Source organism: Harpegnathos saltator, unplaced genomic scaffold (genome assembly GCF_003227715.2).
Source record: "Harpegnathos saltator strain DR-91 unplaced genomic scaffold, Hsal_v8.6 scaffold252, whole genome shotgun sequence".
Taxonomy (NCBI): domain Eukaryota; kingdom Metazoa; phylum Arthropoda; class Insecta; order Hymenoptera; family Formicidae; genus Harpegnathos; species Harpegnathos saltator.
The window spans coordinates 630,425-651,913 of NW_020230042.1; the positions used below are offsets into that span (position 1 = coordinate 630,425).

The following is a 21,489-nucleotide window of genomic DNA, read 5'->3' on the forward strand; positions in this document are numbered from 1 at the left end:
CACGATGGGCGTTGTCGGCGACGAGATGTCACGTCACTATCTCATTACATTATAGACGGTCCATATTTGTCGCCATTGATGCGCCGCATGTGTGTGCAAATCAGCGTTAAGACGCGCGACGTATTTTAAACACGTTTCGTTCATTAAGTGTGTTTACGCGCAAGCAGCCGACCAGGAGAGAAATTACCGTCCTCGGGGAATCTCCTCTTCCGAAGCGCTCAATTTAGGCCCTTATCCATCACGAGAGAGAGAGAGAGAGAGAGAGAGAGAGAGAGAGAGAGAGAGAGAGAGAGAGAGAGAGAGAGAGAGAGAGAGAGAGAGAGAGAAATAAAATACGAATCAAAGTCTGTACGCTCTAGCGACTGCGTTAAGATACATTTATCAGAGGTTGAACAGTGTTCAACGAATCCCACGAGATTCTCGAATACATACAAGCTCACTCGTGTGAAAGGTAGATAGTACGTATTTGAGTTGGGAGTGTGGAATTCGATAAATGTGGCTGATAAATAGATCTCGACATTATCAGTCGATTTGAGACGGACCATGCGCAGCTAAAGTAAAAGCGATGTTAATATTTTATATTTTAACCGTTAAATGGTAACGTTGGAACGAGCGGTGCGATGCGATATTTATGAACGAAAGTCGCTAAATCCGCAAAATCCATCTCACAGACTTGAAGTCTCACGGCGCGCACGGGTCGTGAGGAGAAATTTTCTCGATTTTTGCAAGAAAAATAATTGAAGCGACGAAACTCGCGCGAGATCATTCGAAGCGAGATTTAAAGTCCGAAACCGAGGCGGGATCGGAATTAGCATATTTGATCCCGGGTTCATTTCAGGTGGGGGGGAGTACTTTGCCTTCGCGCCTCGTGCATTTAATTCGCGCGTCCTTTGGCCGTGCATCCGGTGTGACCGACGTCAATGCGAAGGGGGAAGCGCGATGACCTCATTGATTAAAAATCAAGGTGAACGATTCTCCCGGTCACAGCTGTGCTGCACTTTTGCGACCGGCGGCGGCGGTTTTCGCTGGAGAAAACCTCTGTCTCACATCCCAGCGAGAGAGAAAGAGAAGAGAAGAACGAGCCCGTTTTCTCTGGCCGACAGCTCCGAACTCCGAGCTGGCGCGAGCGAGAAGGGCAGGCAGGCATCGACTCGCGGGGTAATCGAAGGCAAATTGATTATTCCGCCGTGAAACTTAATTTGCCAGTCACTAAGCTTATCCGGAGTTTCCGCGACGATGAGCTCTTTCCGCACCCGGAAGCGAGACGCGCGCGCGCGCGTGCGGGGCTTCGCGCGCGCGCGATCGATTAATCGGATATGCGAGAGCGGCCCGCGTAAGAAATCACCGCTGGATTTTTCAGAGCCGCGTGTGTGTGTGTGTGTGTGTGTGTGTGTGTTTGTATCATCATCACAGCAGCGGCGATAAGCCATGAGCCGCCCCCATCGCCCACATGGCACATCCCGATGAGACTTACGCCGTGGACTTAAACGCGTAAACGCGGCAGCGCGTCTAGTGGCTCGGCTTGGCGCGCATCGTTCGAGCTGCATCGTTCGGCCGGGCACTCGCTGCTCTCGCTGCGCGAGCGTGATTTCGCGAACGTGACTCTCGTTAATCTTCCGCGATCGTCAGTTGGCCGTGAACCGGCGTCGTTTGCGTTGCGTTTAATCCCCCACGACGCGGGCCGGCCGTTCGGTTGTGCGGCAAACGCGGCGATCGCGCACGTACGTAATGAGCTCGTAATCCTCGACGGAGGATAACACTTCTCGCTGATAATCGTTGGCCGTCGTCGGCCGATCGAGTCGGATCGGTCGCTTCGTTTGCTGGAATTTCTCATATTTCTTCGTCTTCAAATTCAGCTGAGCCGGCCGGCCGGCAGCATGAAAATCTTTCGCAAGCTCTTCAGGAGCAAGAAGAAGAAGAGGCGCACCGTCAGCAAGAGGTCGCGGAAGACTACGTCGAAGAAGAGGGCCTCGAGCAGGACGTACGACGCGCACCTGCTGAAGGATGACTTCCTCTTCGGCACCGGTGGCAGCAGCAGCTCGAAGCGGTATCGGCGTAAACATAAGGTACGCGCGCGAAAGTGAAATCTGAATGTCAGCTCGGCGCGTAACGTTATGCTCGCTGCGTTTACGGTGTTTCTCGGCCATTGTGTTTATTCTGTATCTCGAGTCAGCGGCGATTTGAGTGAAATCAGTCAGTCAATGAATCTTATTCGACAGATACGAGAGAATCAACTGCTGCCAGAATGATCGTAGAGGACGATTTGATTTGGTCTTCGCGAATAACTTCCGTTTTCCGTATTCCGATAAGGTCGAACTTGCCGGAAAACTCGAGTCGGACTGAAACTTCCCGAAGCGCACCGCTCTTCGAGCGATACACGTGTCGCGCTACGTAATGGATATTAAAAGGCGCGGTTGTAATTTCTCGTGTAAATCTGTTACGTCTTTGCGGTAAAGTGCCGAGTGCCGAGTGGTTTGCGCGAGGACGCCGTGTGCGCAGCCACACGCACACGTCACGGTTTGCATGAATTGCAAAAGATAGCGGCGAGAGAACTGGGTGAAGTGTTGTCCGCTCGTGTCTTAACGTTCTCGTTTCTTCCGCTATTTACGGTTGCGCCGTGCCATTTTTGAGGACCACACGCCAACATATTGAACAACTGTTATCACGCATCGCCGCGCATCGCGCGCGCGCGCGCCTCTCCTCGGCGTGACTGCAACCTGTTAATCGCGTCGTTAATATTCAATGCGCAAAAAAGAAAAACTGGATAGTTCACGAAAAGTCGTGAAAACAGGTCGAGGCGAGATACGATCCCGCCCGCTACGATAAAATGTAATATTTTATTTCTTTCATATTCGAGGGAATATTCGTGCCCTCGCGGGAGATGAAACGAGCGAGTCGAGCGATCGTGTTTAGTGGTGAATGAGCGCCGAGAATTGCGGGCAACCGGCCATAATTTCACGGGAAGTGACCGCATAATCGGATATACGAGCGCTAGACGCATACTCTCGCGTGTTCGATTGCGCACAGCAATTATTGTCCGTTCCTTTCGCCCCTTCCCCCTCGCGCGCTCTCGATGTATCTGCTACACGGGGGCTGGCTCTCTGTTATTGCCGTTTGTATTCACGAACACGAATGTTTCGTGCGTGCGAAGTCGCACGGCCGCCTCTGTGCGTGCCTCAGCGCGATTCTGATTAAATATATTCTGGTTAACTGGATCGCGCGAAGGATATCGTGCCGACGATACTGCTTAGTCTTAGGCGGAACGTTTCCAGTCCGGTTTCGACAAGTGTGCACAGTTCTACACCTCCGCGGCTTTCCAATGACTGCAGCAGCGACTAACGCGCTTTTACCTAGTTAACGCTTTCGACACCATTTCTTTTCGCTATCGAACACTCGAACACGTAGAAAGTGCATATCTTTAATGCCGGCTTTTTAACGAGCCGAGCGCGAGATACTCGACGTGACATTTAATTTCGATTTTTGCACCGAATGACACTTGGCATCTTGTGGTTATTCTTTTCAATAATACGAATAAGCGGAAGAAACGAGAGAGGGCTCTACGTGGAAGGTATCGCGAGTATTGCTATTCCGTGCACGCGCGATGTATCGTCACTTTTATCATCGTGCGAGGCACGATGACCGCGGCCGTATCAGTGCCAGCGCGCGCGCGCGCGCGCGGACAATCGCATTACAAATGCGTAGGTAAACGAACGGACAAGTGAAAACGCGGGAGGTCAACGCGACAGGTCGACGCGAGGTGCGTCTGAGAATCGATCTTTCGAGGAAACTCCGTTCCAAACTTGTCGAGCCCCAAGTCTCTCGTTCGAATGATGATAGTAATACGCTGGACTTTTAAAAATATATCACACCGTGGATTCTTCTTGGATTCCCTTCGACAAAGGACAAAGCAGCGCTGAGATATGCGACGTGATGTGAAAGTATGACATTTTCTTGACACTTCTCACTGGAAAGACATCAATTTTACATAGTATTACATGATAGCCCGAGTTTGAAGAGAAAAAGGTACGAAGCCGGCGAGTACGATAAAAAATTATAATTACAACGCCACAAAATTGAGGGCTGTTTTATATTCTTACTCTTCTCGGGCCGGTATTAAAATTTAATTTCATGGCTAATATAAGATAGCAGGTACAAGTCGCGAGAGGTCTTCAAATAGGCGCACCACGCCCTCATGTCGCTTTATCTTTCGCCAGGTTGCCAAGGCTGAAGCGGCGGCTACCTGCCTGCCGCAGGTACGTCTGCCCGGGTCGCGCGCATTCCACGGGTGGAAATGTCCTCGGGTCTGAGGAGCGTTCCGAAGTTCGCCGATAACTTTTTGTGTCCGAGGTGTCTGTCGAAAGACTATTTTCTTGCTCGTCGATGACGTTGCCGCTTGCTAAATCGAGCGTGCTTCCTGCGCTTTCCGTGCACTTTCGTCGCTCGCGCTCCGCTGCGAGAGATGTTGCGAGAGAGATTAATGTTCGCCATCTATCTGAAATTACGCCGCGCATTACATGTCGCGCGCGTTTCTCTGTGTGCTTCTTCGTTTTTTCCGCGCCTGCCGTTACTTGTCGATCTTTCGTTACACGCGTCAGGGACGCGTCGCTCCCAGTTCACGGCGAAAAATGGACTGGCTTCTCGCAAAAATTGCACGGTTTCTCTTCTTTTCGAGGAAAGATTAGCCGGATTAGCGATGTTAATGTCGTTGATAACGGTGATCAACGGGCCGGGTTGCACGGGACGGTGGTATGCCCTACGTCGACGCTAACGTTAACGTTTCACCCAAGCGATTATTCTAAACCGATCGATAACGATTTTCTCTCTGGGATCCGGTTTTCCTTCTGCGGTACGACGCTCGGCAGAATTTTTCTCGATGTATGAATCATGCACCGGCCGTGTACACGTATCCACGGGCGTTTCACGTATAATCCTAAACATTTCCTTCGCGCGCCTCGCGCGCGCAAGGCGACTGCAAGGTTACTCGATCCGCAGCAGTTTTTCCGCGCGCGTAAAATTCAATCCTGTAATTCAAGTTTAATGCGCGTGTCGTTTCTTTCCAATTTTCACCGTAGGATTAATTATTTTCTATGTCTCGGTGTGCACCTTGTGCGCGCGCGCACACACATAATCGCGGAAAGGTTCTGATTCATGCGAGAAATAATGCAAAAATGCCTCCTTGTCCCCCGCCCCCCCCCCCCGGCTTCGCCCGAGGAATGTCCCGAGTCCCCGAGTCCCGCGAGGAAAGAACTTGCGAATAGGCGAGCAACATCGTTCCTCGCATTCCACGTTTCACGCGGCGCGGTCTATATTCTCGCCGACACGCTCGAAAAGTGGTACGGTGCCCCCTCCCCTCCCCTCCCCTCCCCTCCTCTCCCCCCGTTGGATTTTCCCTTTCAAATTCGTCAGCCGGCCCATCCGTATTCAGCGCGATGGCTAGCCAGATTCATCCGTAATGAGGTGTGCGCTGTGGGAAGCGTAGCGTAATTTTCCTCATTAGCGCAAAGCGCGCGAGAAGCGTAATCTAATCCGCGATCGCGACGATCCGAGTGCGATTTGTTTCCTCGGCGTGATCTCACGGAAAAGCATTACGAGCTTGCGAAACTTATGAATCATCACTCGACGGATCGGAATGACTTTGTATCGATATGGGAGAGTTGTGCATTGAAGCGATAATTTTCTTTCTCCCTCCCTCCTCCCCCGCAGCTCGCGCGAGCTGCCGTTCGATCTCAGGAAGAACAAGCGAGCTCGAAACTGCCGCGACATTTGCAGCAATTAGCAAGATTGCGCACTCAGGCGCGATCGTGATCTCCGCAAGTCAATTTATTAAAGGGGAAGAAAGAGAGATGTATATAAATAAGGCAGGCATCATTACGATGCTTCTTTTTGTCGCGCTTTAGTTTCACGTATGAGTTACATCTAGACAGATGAAGCGCATTGAGACGTCCGTAGAAAGTGAATATCGATCCTCCACGATAAGAATAAAGCATCAGCGGCCTCGTAAATCGATCGCTTTCTCGATCTCTACAGTTAGCATCTCGCGTTGACCGGTCTTTGAACCAGCCATATGACGTCAGATTACACATTTCTCCCATCATGTACGTTTTTCTGGCCGCTCAAGGTCGACTTTCGTTTCGTTTACGGATTCATCTGTCGTACGCCGCTTCCAGCTGTAAAAGCTCCTAATACGACATCGGGCCAAGGATTTGATTCGTTCAATGTTTATAGCTCCGTTTCTCCTTCCGCCTTTCTTCTTCTTCTTCTTCTTCTTCTTCTTCTTCTTCTTCTTCTTCTTCTTCTTCTTCTTCTTCCTCTTCCTCTTCTTCCTCTGTCTCCAGAAGCTGAGCACACACCCGCTTCGTTTTAAATGCGCGAGCCTCGGCCAAAGGCGACAGGGTTTCGAGGTCCCATGGTGATTTTGTCAGGAGACGAGTTCTGGCCTCGTCTTCTGGCCACATCGGGATACTCTTGGTCCTGGGACAAAGAATAGAGAAACGGAAAGCGGATACCCAGACCGTCACAGCAGAATTCCAGCTGGCGTAAGGTGTGTCATATTCCAGTTAATGTCTCGTAGTCTAGCCATGTGCGTGTACGCTCGTGTACAGACGCACCCGCACCAACGCACCCACACACACACATTCGCAAGGGCAAGACGTTGAAGACCGACCTCTACCTACAGTCTTGCCAACTAAGCGAGCCGTCCAGGCAAAACCGGTGTCGACACGCTCTCGAACCCAGTCCTCCTCTTTGCCCTTCTTTCCTCTCTCCCCTCTCTCTCTCTCTCTCTCTCTCTCTCTCTCTCTCTTTCTCTCTACTCCCTCTTGTCTCGTCCCCCCTTTTCCAACTGTCTATCTTTCTCTTTCTATCTTATGGGACTCTCTTGTATGTTCAACACCGCGGCCTCTTCTCCAGCACCGCTCCGTCCTTCTGCGTCCCTGCAGTCTTCGGCCGATTCTACCTCGACCAGTCGACCTGACGATAGGGAAGCCGATCGCATACATCGCCAGAGCTCCTTCGCTCTCGGCAGAGGGACATTTTTTTATTTATCCGTGTTCTCGGGCTCAAAGTCCTGTTCTGGAACTCGTCCGGAAAGAGAAAGAGAGAGAGAGAGAAAGGCAGAGAGAGAGAGAGAGAGAGAGAGAGAGAGACAGAGAAAGAGAGAAAGAGAGACAGAGAGAAAGGCAGAGAGAGAGAGAGAGAGAGAGAGAGTGATTCTCATGGGTCCATGAACGCTGCTGCTGCTGCGGAGCCGCATACGCACGCGAAAGCTATATGTACGCGCGTGCTGCACGAGATGATACCTCGAGACTCGGAGGACCACTCCAGGTGCAGCCGTGCGACGTGCATCCACGCCCGCGAAGGTGCGAGCGAAGCTTGCCCTCGGTGTAGAGAGTGCCGATAATATCGATATCGCGCGGACGAGGAACCGCCCGAACACGTTGTTGTTACCGATCGCGATCCGGAGCAAATGCGACTCGGTGTGTGCCACGTTGGGACGGTTGCACGGTTGATCTCAGTGAGGAAAAGGCAATTTGGCCATCGGAGACTCTGTCGATTGTGACTGTTACTGAACCTCGGGAAAGTTTACGTTGTGACGCGACCGAGAGAGTCGAGTCGCTCTTTCTCTCGTATACTCTTCGTCGGCCGGGAGACCTCGCACAGAGAGAGAGAGAGAGAGAGAGAGAGAGAGAGAGAGAGAGAGAGAGAGAGAGAAAGAGAGAGAGTCAAGTTGCAATTTCCAGCGAGCCGAGGAGGCAGCGGAAGTTGTTGAGCGAGCCCGGGAGAGCCGCGCGACTGCGAGTGAGCCTGGATCGTGACTCGAAGGTCCAAGTGGATCATTTTCAGTTTTCACGCTGATGCGGCGCGGCGGCCGCGCGAGGAGTGCCCGCGATGCTGAGCCGCGAATAGACCGACGAGCGCGCCTGGTGAGGACGAGCGAGGTCGTCCTCGGTGCATGGTGATTTAAATCGTGCTCCGCTTTCGATGCTTTCGTTGGCCGACCGTGGCGGCTTGCTGCTGCTGCTGCTGCTCGGCAGGAACCTGTTTGTGCCGACGGCCTTCAGCGGCTTTTTGGAAATGCGCTTCCGGTCGACGCGGAACGCGATGTATTTCTGTGCCGCCGCGTGAGACAGGAGCGAGAGGACGGAGAGGAGCTGAGGAAGGAGAGGACGCAGGCGAGAGAGAGAGAGAGAGAGAGAGAGAGAGACAGAGAGGGGTTCCGCGTTGTCGTGATAATTATACACGGCGCCTGAGACGGCGTCTCGTTACTGAAATTACCGCGCGTGCAAGCTTCCTGATGATTGTTTTCGGCGCGGCTGAACGGTATCTTCGTGATCGGCCGAGTGCGCGCAAAGAGTTAATTATATAAAATAAAGCCGAGCGCTCTCTTGACTGACGAGATCACCTAAGAAGCGAGTCTCTTGAGTCGGGAAAATCGAAGCGATCGATTCGGCAACTTCGGCAACTCGTCTCGAGAGCGAAGTGACTCACTCGGTTCAGCCGAGAGCAAGTCCCGGAATAAAGAGAGAGAGAGAGAGAGAGAGAGAGAGAGAGAGCAGCATCTTGAATGTCGAGAAGCTACGAGACAATCAACAAGTCGCCGTTTCTCGGCCCGCGCGAAGAAGCAGATGGATTCGCAGGCAATATCGATTACGCGGAGATAAAGGATAATCCAAGAAACACGTCGAGCAGAGTGAATGCGGATAGAGAGAGAGAGAGAGAGAGAGAGAGAGAGAGAGAGAGGGGAGAAAATAAGATTAGAATAGAATTCAATTTGGCTTAGAATTGGTCGGATAAAGCTCCGTAGGAGCGCGAGAGTGCCAAGAGAGCGAGTGAGTTTCCAGACTGCCGAGGATGCGGAGCCGAGATCGCTCGGTGGAAAGCCGCGCGTAGCTTCCGAACGAAATCGAGCGCTTCACGGTACATCGCGTCCGATGACGAGGAGGAGGCCGACGGAGTTGTAACGAAAAGCGTGACCGAGCGAAGGAAGCGAGCAAGGGAGGAGCGTCGAGTGTGTCGAATCGGACGAGTCGGAGAACGGAGCGCAGGAGGGAAATTCTCGCGGCGGCGAGAGGAAAAACGGGTCACTCGGTGGATCCACGCGGCCAGTCGCTGTGAATCCGTCCGGAACACGTGAGAGAAATCGCCAGCGAGAATTCGGCCCGGCCGAAATCTCGCCGAAATCGGCCGAGCGTCGCAGGTGTCGGCGCCGCGCCGCGCCGCGCCGGCGAGGACGACGAGGTCGCGAGCGCGGCAGGATTTTCCAGCGAGACGAGCGAGACACGTGGTGTCCGCTTGCACCTGCGGAACGTCGTCTGGACGACTGCTCGATGATCCGTACAGCCGCGGAGATGAACGATGACGAGGTCTGAAGAACGCGAGGGGTTCGCGATCAAGTGCAAGAAAATCGGATGGGAGACGACGGAAACCTGACCTGAAATGTCAATCGATCTCTGGCCGGGTGCGATAAGAGCGGAACTGTAATTTCCTATCAGCTCCTATCAGCTCCTATCGGTCGCTTCGTTCTCTCTCGTTGCTTTCGTTTTCAATTGGAAACGGGAAAGATCGACGGCAACCGGACGATATTCTCGATAACTCGTTTTCTGATTCACGCACGATATACCAGTTCTTCGCTCATCCTTGCCCAACGCCGGCAGGACCACTCCGCTTCTCCTCGTCGCTGTTCGGCCGACGGGCAGAAACAGGACGCCGCGCATTTCTGCGCGAGAGATCGTCGCGAGGCATCGATCGACAGGACGCGAGATCGCGCCTTCACCGCGTATATGATGCGTGCATGATGCGATTGCGACCTGCTGGCTTGCGACACGCTACTCCTGCGCGACTCCTGCGACTCCGCGTGATTCATGAAAAAGTGGGCAGGAGGGATGTTCGTTGACTCGCGAATCGGCGGAAGTGCGCGAGGGAGCGGCCCGTGAGAATCGTCTTGGAAGATCGCGCGTACGGGGCCTTCGAGAAGACAGGTCTTCCTCGCAAGGATGGACAGGAGCGATAACAATGTTGTTGGGGTCGGCGGCGGAAGTGGCGGCGGCGGCGGCGGCGGTGGCGGAAGTGGCGGCGGCGGCGGCAGCGGCGGTAGTGGTGGCGGTGGCGGCGGTGGCAGCAGCGGCGGTGGAGGCAGCGGTGGCGGTGGCGGCGGCGGCGGCGGCAGCGGTGGAGGCAGTGGAGGCGTCGGCGGCGGTGGCTGTCACGTGGGAAATTCTGGATCCCCGCCGAACTCCACCTCGTCGACCCACGGCACAATGCACAATTCCTCGGGCGGGTTCGACGGCCAGGTAGCGCAGCCGAGATTTCCTTAGGATCGTGCAGATTTAAGACGACGGAGAGAGATAGCTGGGGGGAGGGGAGGGAGCGGGCAGGCGGGAAAAAAGCGACTGCTCCTCGCGTGATCGGGGGATGACGCGATCGCGGGGAGAGAGAGGAGCTCGAGGATCTTCCATCAACGACGCGCTCGCGACGAGCGCGACGACCACGCTAAATGGGGATCCTGACGATCTCGCGCGTCTCTGCGTGGGATAAACTGTCCGTTCTGATTATGCATTCTGATTATGCATTCCGGGGTAATTCCGGGACGCGTCTTCGAGGATAGCACGAGAGCGGGCTCGCGCGGCCGCGCCCAGAACGTCGCTCGAGTGCGACAATTGACATGCCGCATACGAGATTTCTAAAAATAGAGCTCCCTTGCTATTATTTTCCCCTCCGGTGCGCGCCTTCCGCGGTAATTCGCCGAGTGTCGCGCTGAGGATCGAAGAGGAGCGCGAGGCTCGCTTCGACGCACGTTTTTCTTCGCGTCTGGGCGGAATGCTGAGGAGCAAGAGCGCCTCTCTCTCTCTCTCTCTCTCTCTCAGCTCCGCCTCGCGGGCTTCGTTGGCGAGCGAATGCATTTCGCGAATGCAGACGCAAGGCAAATAGCGCGCTTGGCCCGTCGCTCGTCGTCGCTTTTCGTCGTCGGAATCACCGCGTCCGGACGTGACACCTCACTCCAACACCCCGGGGCCGCGAATGGCTTCGCTACGTATCGCGTCTCCGCGAGACGCGAGAGACGTCTTCACTAGCGTAACTCTGCCACTCGATACGGTGGGTATTGAATTATCCGCCGATCGTGCTCTCGCAGGAAGGGAGCGCTCTCGCGCTCCACCACGTGCTCGCAAGTGATTCATAAAAGCCCATCGGGCTAAATTTATCCGCGGCGGATCGCGCGCGCGCGCGTGCGATTTTAACCGCCCCCCTCCCCCTCCCCCGGTTCATGCACCGGCCACGTACGGTTCATTGTTCGCGCCACCCCGCGATTCAATTATCACAGAGCATGAATGCTTGATGATTATTAACGTTAATTCGAGCGGAGTGAGTTCCGAAGGGAACTACGGAGCCGCGGAGGCTAGGAACGCGCCACACGAGGCTTCGTGGAATGCACATAATTGCTCCATTGTGCGCGGGCTTCCACGTGCGCAGCAAATGAATCGCGAGATTCAATTCGAGGCGATACCGTCGTCCTTCAGCCGGCAATTGAACGACCGTGCGTCGGAATTGTGCGCGGGATAAAACGTGAATTCGACGCGAAAATGCGAAATCCTGCGGTCGCGGCAGCGCCTCTCGTCGCATGTCGATGTTTGATTAAGTTGCGCTGTCGAGAAAAAAAAAAAAAACTACGTCTCACGCACTCACGCGAGTCGGTCCATCCGATTCTGACTTTCAGGCTGGCGACAGAGGCTGGGAGATCCACCATGTTACGGTCACCAGGGTGCCCGGTTACGGTTTCGGTATAGCCGTGTCAGGAGGCCGCGATAATCCACACTTCACCAATGGGGATCCAGCGATCGCGATCTCCGACGTGCTGAAAGCTGGCCCGGCCGAGGGAAAATTGCAGTAAGTATTACGTGGGGAAGGATGCGAATTTTGCCACAGTAGTTTTGACATACGTTTAGCACGGAGAAGAGAGTAAAGCCGTTTTATGAGCCGTGAGACTTATTAAAATCCCCGATGGAGGAAGAAACGTTGTCGTATAACTCGCCGTAGGAGAGTCTTCTCTTTGGCTTCTTTCCGTCCATCTGTCTTCAACGCTCTTCACATTTCGGTCCGGCTTATCCGGCGAAATAATATCGCTCGATCGTGTCATTCGCAGAGTGAACGACCGTATCATATCCGCTAACGGAGTGTCACTGGAGGGCGCGGATTACGGGGCTGCCGTGCGGGTCCTGAGGGATTCCGGTTCCACCGTTTTATTGGTTGTTAAACGAAGAGCTTCCTCGAATTCGCCGGGCTGCTTGGGCAGCGCGGGTCCTCAGAGTCACCGGCTCACTCTCACGCGAAACAATAAAAAGGACGGTACGTAATTAAACGTCGTGCAACGATCGCACGACAATCAGCGCGCGCACGTGAATCCAAGCGTCGCGTTTATCTATAAGCCGCTTCGTCAGCTTTCGGATTTAATTAGGAAGATTGGAGCTTGATTCTCCGCGTGATCTTCCTTCCATTTAGCGTGTAATCTGATCTTCGAATTAATGTTTAATTCATAGTTCCTCTTATTGTGTCTTTAAAAGGAGAACTTGAGATTTTTGCGTCGAGATATAAATCGAGGATATTTATCACGTGGAGAGAGAGAGAGAGAGAGAGAGAGAGAGAGAGAGAGAGAGAGAGAGAGAGAGAGAGAGAGAGACGTATAGCTAACTTACGCTACTTACGAAAGCACTGTGTGTGACGAGATACGGAAACTAAAGCAAATAAAGAATGTCCTTTCACATTCTTCTCGTCGAGCGGAGCTGTAGAATATTGCCTCGCAAATAAGTTTCTCCCGAGGTTTCTATTTGCGGCGATTTACAAGCCCTTTCCCCATCGAAACATTCGTTCATTCATTCCCTCAGTCGAAGCGAGGTGTAATGATGTCGCCTCGATTTCTAGACTTCGGCATAGTGCTGGGATGTCGATTGTACGTAAAGGAGGTTACGCGAGAAAATATCGGAGTGAAAACCGGGGACGTGCTAACCCGAATAGGCAGCGTCGCCGCCGACAATATGAGTCTGAAGGAAGCTAGAAAGCTGATGGACCAGTGCAAAGACAGACTCTCGATAGTAATTACGCGGGACAGCTCCTGTTGCCACGCACAGCAGCAAGGTAAAGGGGATAGCGGTGAATACCTGTCGGGCGCGAGTTACAGTAGTCAGAACTTATACGTTCCGCCACCTACGAGGCAGCCCTTGGAGGACAAGAGTAACCTCGTGCCGAGAGGTCGTTCCCGGGGTCCGCTGATGGACGTCTCTCTGAGCCAACTGGATCTACCGGCTACACCCACAGTGGATCCACCCAGGCCACCTCCGCCCAGGCCGGAAGGTACATGTCGCGATGTTATCACGACGATATATATATACGATATCGCTAACTTAACGGTCGCAGAACATGAATACGTGTTAGTTTCAAACACGGATATAAAGTAAACTGCCACGCGCGAAACAGTGAAGGGCTGCTCGTCAAGAGCTGTGTTCTTGAATCTGAGTTTCATACGCGCGATTTTTATATACATTACGATACAAATGCGCGCGGGAAGATCGTTTCTCGATCTTCGAAGCTTGTGAAAAAATCATCTCCATCGGGATGGATCTTGCGGTCGAGGATCGAGTTCTCTGTGGACTTGTTTTATTCAACGTGTTATTTTCCCCCCGTAGATTATTATAGCACGCGCAGGCAACTGTACGACGAAGATTCGGTTTCGCCTCGGTCGAAGCAGCCGATGTAAGTGTTGACAAAGTGTGTTGTTCTTAACTTTCTGCAATCTGTGACTGTTACACACAGCATCAATGCATCAGTAATGCATCCTGCCGATATTGCGTGTGTGTACAGGCCGGATCCTCGATTCATTACCTTCCAAAAGGAAGGATCCGTAGGAGTGCGATTAAGCGGTGGCAACGAGACCGGGGTCTTCGTGACTGCAGTTCAATCGGGAAGTCCCGCGTCGCTTCAGGGTCTTCAGCCAGGAGATAAGATTTTAAAGGTCGGTTATTTGACGCCTAGCGTCAACGTGAATCTGGAACGTGAAATAGGGCAATTTTTCACCATAAACTTGCAGATACTACACTTTTTCATCAGAAGGAGGGTGTCGTGTATGATTGTAGATTTTTTTTTAACCAAAGTACTGAATAAAGCGTTTAATGACACATTGATTGCAAAACCATTCACCAAGGGACGCAGCTTTTTGTTAGTATCCGCTCAGCGGATACTTGAGATATGGAGATAGGAATATAAACGCAGAGTTTTATCGCGACAGATAAATGACATGGACATGAAAGGAGTCACGAGGGAAGAAGCTGTGCTTTTTCTCCTCAGCTTGCAAGAACAGATCGATCTCATCGTGCAGCATCGTCGTCAGGAGTACGATCAGATCGTCGCATCCGGCAGAGGCGACTCCTTCCACATAAAGTGAGCAACGTTTATAGTGAGCGGTTAACAATTCTTGAATATTAATAAAAAAAAAGTGGAAAAGTGCGATTTACAATCAGTACTGATGAAATGTCGTACTGGTCGTTAATAACGAGCAGAAATCCCGCCTTTTCATCACGGGATGTACTTTGTGAAATGCGTAGAACTCACTTCCACTACGAGCAACCGCAGAAAGGCGAGATGAGCTTCCGCAGCGGGGACGTCTTCCACGTGGTGGACACTCTTCACAACGGCGTCGTGGGATCTTGGCAGGTCTTCCGGATCGGACGAAACAATCAAGAGGTGCAGAAGGGCATCATACCCAACAAGGCTCGGGCTGAAGAGCTGGCGACTGCGCAATTTAACGCGACGAAGAAGGAGATGAGCGCCAGTGAAAGCAGAGGTAGCTTTTTCAGAAGAAGAAGAAACAGCCACAGGCGGTCAAAGTCTCTGGGAAGGGTAAGAACGCGGTTCTCTCTTTCTTCGTTCCTTTTTTTCGAATTCTCCGAAAGGTTGACACGCCGGCAGAGACGCCGGAGGGATCGGGGAGGAAGGATTACCTGTAATAAGATTTTTGGCGATCCAGATCAGATTTTCATGCTCCTTTCGGTGTAATCTAGGATCACTGGGACGATGTGGTGTTCTCCGACAGCGTCAGCAAATTCCCAGCTTATGAGCGCGTGATCCTGAGACATCCTGGATTCGTTAGACCCGTCGTTCTCTTCGGGCCCGTAGCTGATCTCGCCAGGGAGAAGCTTCTCAAGGATTTTCCCGATAAATTCACCTCTCCGCGTAAGTGAGCGACAAATTACCTGGTCTCCATTGACTCCTGTTCACGTCTTTATCGAAGTGTAACATCAGCAGCGTTGAACATCGCATTTGTAAATTTGTAACTACTAATTGTGATGTTGCAGAGATGGAAAGCCAAATGGAGGATGGCTCGGGCAAGAACACCAAAACCTCCGGCATCATTCGCTTGAGCGCCATCAGAGAGGTGATGGATCGAGGGAAACACGCTTTGCTAGATATTACTCCCAACGCCGTGGACCGATTAAATTACGCCCAGTTTTACCCTATTGTCATTTTCCTGAAGGCTGAGACGAAGCAGGTCATCAAAGAGATGAGGGCTGGCATACCGAAGTAAGGGCGAGGCGCATGAGACGAACAAGTTGGCAGGTTCGCTTCCGTGTTGGCATCCGCGCGATATTTTATACAACTGATGTCCGATTGCAGATCGGCGCATAAAAGCAGCAAGAAGCTCTTAGAGCAGTGCCAAAAACTCGACAAGATCTGGGGACACGTATTTAGCGCGGTGATTACGCTCAATGCGCCCGAAGCTTGGTACCGGAAGCTCCGAGAGCTCATCGATCGCCAGCAACAAGGCTCACTTTGGATGAGTCAGACCAAGGTGAGAGACTATTTAATTTCACGTACAGACTGTTGTAAAAAGTACGATTGTTCTTTCCAGTTACCTAGAGATTTTTTTATGAATTTTGAATGATGAATTTCTTTTATCTGAAATTGAAGAAAATCTGGAAACACAAATAAATTCTCAGAGTCACAGGGGAGAGACAATGTGTCCATCTAGAGATCTTAAACATTTGTCATACATACACATTATATAGTTTTTCATTTCGCACTTCGCTATCATTCTCTCAAAGTATCTTTTTACGCTTTTTCACTACTCACGATTGTCTTTCTTCCCTCTTCTGCATCCTCCGAAGATTGAAGATTTCGACACCGTTTCACGTTTTTGAACGTAAAAAGTACAAGAAGGAAACACCGAGGAGGATATTGGAGTAGTTTATAGCACGACTTTCTTCTCTCTTTAATTTCATCTTTCGTTTTCATCTCTCTTACGAAATGTCATGATCTACCTCCGGTTGTTGGCATGTCGTTGGCACTCCAACGACTCTCGGCGTAATCTGGGCTTGTTTGTTATAGCCGATATATAGTCGATACACGGTGTGGGAGTTGTCGCAACATGCTCACACTCCACCTCCTGCCCTCCCATTCTCTCCTCTTCCCAACAACAATGTATATTATGATGAGAATAAGAATCACGATGTGCTCTTGTCGTATTATCAGCCATCAATGTTGTCGGCATCCCTCATGAGAAAACCCCTGCCGCTTCCTCAATCACCTTTAAATTCAGACGTCATCCGTGAGCAATTTTTCGGCTATATATAAGTTCTGCTTGTTGTCTCTTTTGTCGCTCTGTGCATGCGTTTCTTCATTTTGTATATCGCACTCTTGCATGATTTGATTCCGTCTGTCTGCTGCTCTCCTGTCGATTTCAGTTCCCAATCCCAATGTTAATCGTTCACGTTTGGAAAATATATATTTTTTCGAAGCTCAGCTTTCAGCAATAATTTAAGTGCCATGATCGTTCCTTCCTCCATTTAAATTATAATTAAGCTTCGAAAGTATATATAATTTTTCTCTGTATATCTGACGAGAAAAGACACTTTTATGTACGACGTAGGTGAATATAGACGGATAAAGAAGCATTTTTTTCTTTGAATAATTTTTCCAACACTTTTAAGATACGTTCGAATAAATCGAACTTGCATGCCATCAGTTCTCAGCTTCGACGAATTGCATGCCTCTAAAGACACGTAGTATTGTAGTACTTTGCACTCGCTGTAACTTTACTTTTTCCACATCTATAAAAAAAGAATCATTTGTCGGTTATTTATAATGTATTCTTTTATAAAAGTAAGCAGCGTTAAGAAATATTTGATAGATGTACATTTAGTGTTAATGTAATTTGAAGTACTCACACGCACACACACACACACACACACACATATACAAAGATATAACAATTCATACTCGTTGCATCACACATGCATTAACGTGCCTTCAAACAACAACACATTGTATCGTCTATTTATTACCCGTATGTAACGTTTACATAACGTGATGTCTCCTCTGTGGTCTGCCTTCGTAGCCGGAAGAAGCCCTCTCGGATGATTTCCTATTCCCGATGACTTCTCGCCTCTCCTACGCTTCCTCCCCGGAGAGTGACCTGGAGCTGAGTCCGGCACCCGTTATTCCCGGTACATTAGGCCCACCGTCGCGGCTCAAAAGCAGCTCAGATCCTAGTATTGCCACTCAAGATGACACATCCGCACCACCGCCGTACTCCACGAATTATCAGGTATACATATTTTGGATGCACACGCGGAAAACGCACTTAATTATACGTTCGATGCAAATTCTTAAGTTTTCGTTTTCGAGACGCATCCTTATTCTCTCTTTTCTTTCTCTCTCTCTCTCTCTCTCTCTCTCTCTCTCTCTCTCTCTCTCTCTTTGAAGAATACCCGTGTAGGCGAAAGAAAAGTATTCGGTGAATCTTTCTTTTCCTTGTAAACAAATTTGCAGCGTAATATTTTTATAATTTGACGCACAACATTAACGCTTCTTTTCCGGTCACGAATTTACTTGCAGCAATCGTTCGATCAGCAAAAGAGAAGGTCCCAAGGCGGAGTGGGAGATAGCAAATACGGCTTCTCCCTGTCCGGGCAAATGAGCAATCAGTCTGGCTCGCCGGAATATTTGGGCGGCTCCTTCGAGCCTAGATCTCCTCATCATAGCCCTCCGGACCTTCCGCCGCGAGTCGACCGGAACGTGAAGCCGACTAACCAAACGCCGCGGGGTACGATCGGACGATCCGCTCAGGAACGTCTAGTGAACAAAACCGAGTCGATCTTGGACATGGGAAATTACATCAATGCAACCCCGCACAAAGCGAACGCCACGTCATCCCTCGAAAGGGCGCAGCCGAAGGCGGTAGGCATTGTCCGACGGATATCGTTCTGTCACGTTTCTAATGAATCCTTCGATTCGACAGATTGATCTAACTTCGGTCTTGTTACAAGATTTTAGTTTATTAATTTTCTCATGCTCAAGTAGCGAAATTCTTCGGTGGAAGGACCACGTTAGTAAAGCTGCCTGATCTGAGTTGGTTGGCCGGTCTCTCGACGATTCGGAAAAGTGATCATTTCGGGTCACTTGATCGCGCCAAAAGATTCCGCTTATTCTTGCAGGGAAGTTACGACAGCATGTCCTCCTACGATTCGTACAACAATACGAATGGGAACGCGAGCTACGGCGCGCCGAATCTCAACACGTCGACGGGTCGCTTGGGCCCGAACGTACCTGATGATCTCAAGAGCAGCAGCATGCCGGTGAGAGCGCACGATCCGTACCGATTCACCAGGTCTACGGCTCAGCCGATTCCCATGCACGATGCTCAAACGCGGACTGATTACGCCAAGTACAGGTATGTTGTACGATGACTATGAAAATTAGAATGTTAAAGTATATCCGAAAAAACCGAAACGATATTGAAAATTAATCCTTGTTGTGCACTTTGGGGCCGTCAAAACGACCCGAAAGATTTTCGATGACGATTTACGGTATGTTAATCTTCCTAAAATAGGACGTTAAGTAGGAAGTTAAAGTAATAAAGCGCATTAAGTGTCAAGGCAGATCATTTCCTTATCAACATTTCTCGCGTGCCGTACAGCCGATCCACCGATTACAAGTCGATACCGATCCCGCAAAATAAGCCGGCAGGCACCTACAAGCCGATCCCGCCGCCCAAGCCGAAAAATTACAGACCACCCCAGACATCGCTCGCGCAGACGGAGAACAACGGCAACGACGGAGGTAATTCGTACCAGCACTCGAAGAGCTATTCCATCGCCACGTCTCACGTGCACAATGGGGTAATTATTTCATGAGCGCACCACGACTCACGAATACCCGATCGAATCTTGCAACTTGACGACAATATGCTCAAGTATCTTGTGCCACCAAAAGGGGGAAAAAAAATGAAATTTACAACTACACACGAATTATCGACGTAATTATCGCGATGAAACAAAGAACAAACCCGCGGGGCGAACAGGGAGATATTGCCGATTGAACAAGAAGGCTCGCGTCGAGTCGCGATTATTCCGCTCACGTGGGTGCGTATCTTCGTTCAGGTAGAAAGCAGCAGCAGCAACGTTCAGCGCAACAGCGGCCAGTATTACTACAACATTCCGCCGCCCGGCCGTCACAATGAGAGCAATCTCATGAATTCACACCACAATCTAAGTCACCTGGCGCCGCCGACGCACAGTCACAGCCTCAGCCACACGCACTCGCACTCCAGCCCGCCGGTCACCACCACGCATTCCCACAGCAACAGCGCCGGTCAGATCAACCTCGGTCTGACGCACAATCGCGGCGGCACGAACCACAATGGGTACATGCACGGCAACAATCACGGACCGGCCGGTCTAATCTATCCCTCCGCCAATCCCGGGCACAACAGGGAACCCAGCGGCCTGGACCTGGCTGGCAGTCGGGAGCAAAGAGGCAGCGCTTTCGAGCTCTATCGAAAGCCGGTTCATAATTACAATATAAGGTAAGCGCAGGTGAACAACTCGGCCGAGGGAATCGGATTGGACTTTGACGGGGGGAGCGCATGTGATCTATTCAAGATTCTTCTTAAGGTTTCGAGATCTCGATCCCTTCATGATTTACACCACGTACTTGCGAATCTCTCCCTCTCTCTCTCTCTCTCTCTCTCTCCTCTCTCTCTCGATCCTCCGCGATCTCAATTCATGAGAATGTTGTTGTATGTTGCAGTTAACGTGTATCCTGGCGCAAGACTTGTTATTACTAGGACGAATTAATCAATTTTCCGGAGCACGGCAAAGTAAATCGTGCAATGTCGTAGATTAAAATTAATCGCCGGTCACGATGACGATATTATGACGAGATGCATCTTTCGATTCTCAGCTACGTGGAGCTTCTGAAAGTTTTAAGATACGTTGAGCGGATTTGGTTTATATCGCGACGGGAATCTGGGAATTTTGTTATCGGAACAACCATTAGAGCGGTGTATTGAAGACTGTCATTCGCGATTAAATATCAATACGATCGAACTGGTTTTCTTCGTATGTATACATGATATATGTTGCTATGTGCAATGTCGCGTAACAATATTTTGTTGACTATATACGAGATAGAGTCTCGCTTTGCAACAATGCTGCGTCATCATTGTAAGTTATATTTTCTTTGATAATTTTACAGAAACTAACAGATCGAAGATTGCAAATCTTAGAAGGTAATATCAGAAATATATCACGTTAACATATACAAATGAATATTATGAATCATTGCGAATATTTAAAAGAATTGTAAATTTTTTAGAGATATATAAAACAGAATCTTTGGGCCCAAATGTCATTCGAATTTTTACCACGATATTTTTTCCAAGTAGACGATCGAAGAAAGAGTACTTAAGATTTGTAGATTAATGCATCTTCTGTTATTGCAGGTACATGTGATTTGGGGACGATAATTTCCTCGAATGATTCTCTTTTTCTCCTTTTGGAAAGGCATGCCCTTTCTAGAGCCGAGGTCAGGCTTTATAGTTATTTATTATACCTTACTGTTAGATCGTACTGCGCATCATTATTATTATAAACCAAATGACTATTGATATGAGGTACGAGGTATGATATGAGGTATCGTCAGCGTTAAGTCGGAGTTTCATAAGAGCTAATGTTAATTATAATAATGCACGTCTCTCTCATAACTATTAGATTTTGCCATTAAACATGCTGATAATCTTATATCACCAGTTAAAGCGTAAACAGATTATACTACTGTTAACGAAGTGCGAATGAGATTATGTTATATTACGTAACTGATATTGTGCGAATGTCGAACGTAACTAATAGTAAAAAGCAAAATTTATTAACGCGTACACAAGTATTAAATTTAAATTTAAATATACGCGAAATAGAGTCTATTTCGCGCGTTATCCTAGCGAGATCTGTTATATCAAGTTGTCATATGATAATTTAGGGTAACAAGGTAGCAAAGCGAATTAGAAAAATATCCAGGTTCGGATGTTAATTTTTCTGGTATTTAATAATTTTTTATAAATGAATGAATGAGACGAGCGACAAAGGTGATGAACGATCGAATAAAAACAATGTGTATGCGTATGTATGTTTATGTAATTCCTATATAATTAATTGATTAATTAATGTTTAA

The 21,489-nt window shown here is 49.9% G+C and overlaps 1 protein-coding gene across 6 annotated transcripts; it reads left to right on the plus strand.

Moving 5' to 3' along the window:
* Nucleotides 1-321: 321 nt before the first annotated feature.
* On the plus strand, nt 322-21,440 carry pyd (zonula occludens-like protein polychaetoid). Of its 6 annotated transcripts, XR_002162938.2 has the most exons (18): nt 325-2,066; nt 11,711-11,880; nt 12,137-12,339; nt 12,913-13,341; nt 13,674-13,740; nt 13,849-13,999; nt 14,273-14,424; nt 14,589-14,883; nt 15,045-15,216; nt 15,339-15,564; nt 15,658-15,832; nt 17,378-17,587; nt 17,878-18,219; nt 18,477-18,712; nt 18,959-19,160; nt 19,422-19,846; nt 20,071-20,551; nt 20,765-21,440. XR_002162938.2 is itself a non-coding variant. In XM_025299154.1 (17 exons), exons 1-17 carry the CDS (start codon nt 1,878-1,880, stop codon nt 19,499-19,501), a joined length of 3,315 nt encoding a protein of 1,104 aa, XP_025154939.1. In that variant the 5' UTR covers nt 322-1,877; the 3' UTR covers nt 19,502-19,682. The 6 variants fall into 6 exon arrangements, 5 of the variants coding, with proteins under 5 accessions (XP_025154939.1, XP_025154940.1, XP_011146770.2 ...); XM_025299154.1 differs by lacking the exons at nt 20,071-20,551; nt 20,765-21,440 and adding an exon at nt 18,829-18,848 and having other exon boundaries at nt 322-2,066; nt 19,426-19,682; XM_025299155.1 differs by lacking the exons at nt 20,071-20,551; nt 20,765-21,440 and adding an exon at nt 18,829-18,848 and having other exon boundaries at nt 323-2,066; nt 19,422-19,613.
* The last annotated feature ends 49 nt before the right edge of the window (nt 21,441-21,489 follow it).

Excerpts from the sequence above, each read along its gene's own strand:
- pyd (XM_019843353.2), top strand. The coding sequence starts at position 1,878 with ATGAAAATCTTTCGCAAGCTCTTCAGGAGCAAGAAGAAGAAGAGGCGC. Across the intron at positions 13,741-13,848 it reads CCTCGGTCGAAGCAGCCGAT|GCCGGATCCTCGATTCATTA; the intron begins GTAAGTGTTGAC and ends GTGTGTGTACAG. Across the intron at positions 14,000-14,272 it reads CAGGAGATAAGATTTTAAAG|ATAAATGACATGGACATGAA; the intron begins GTCGGTTATTTG and ends TTATCGCGACAG.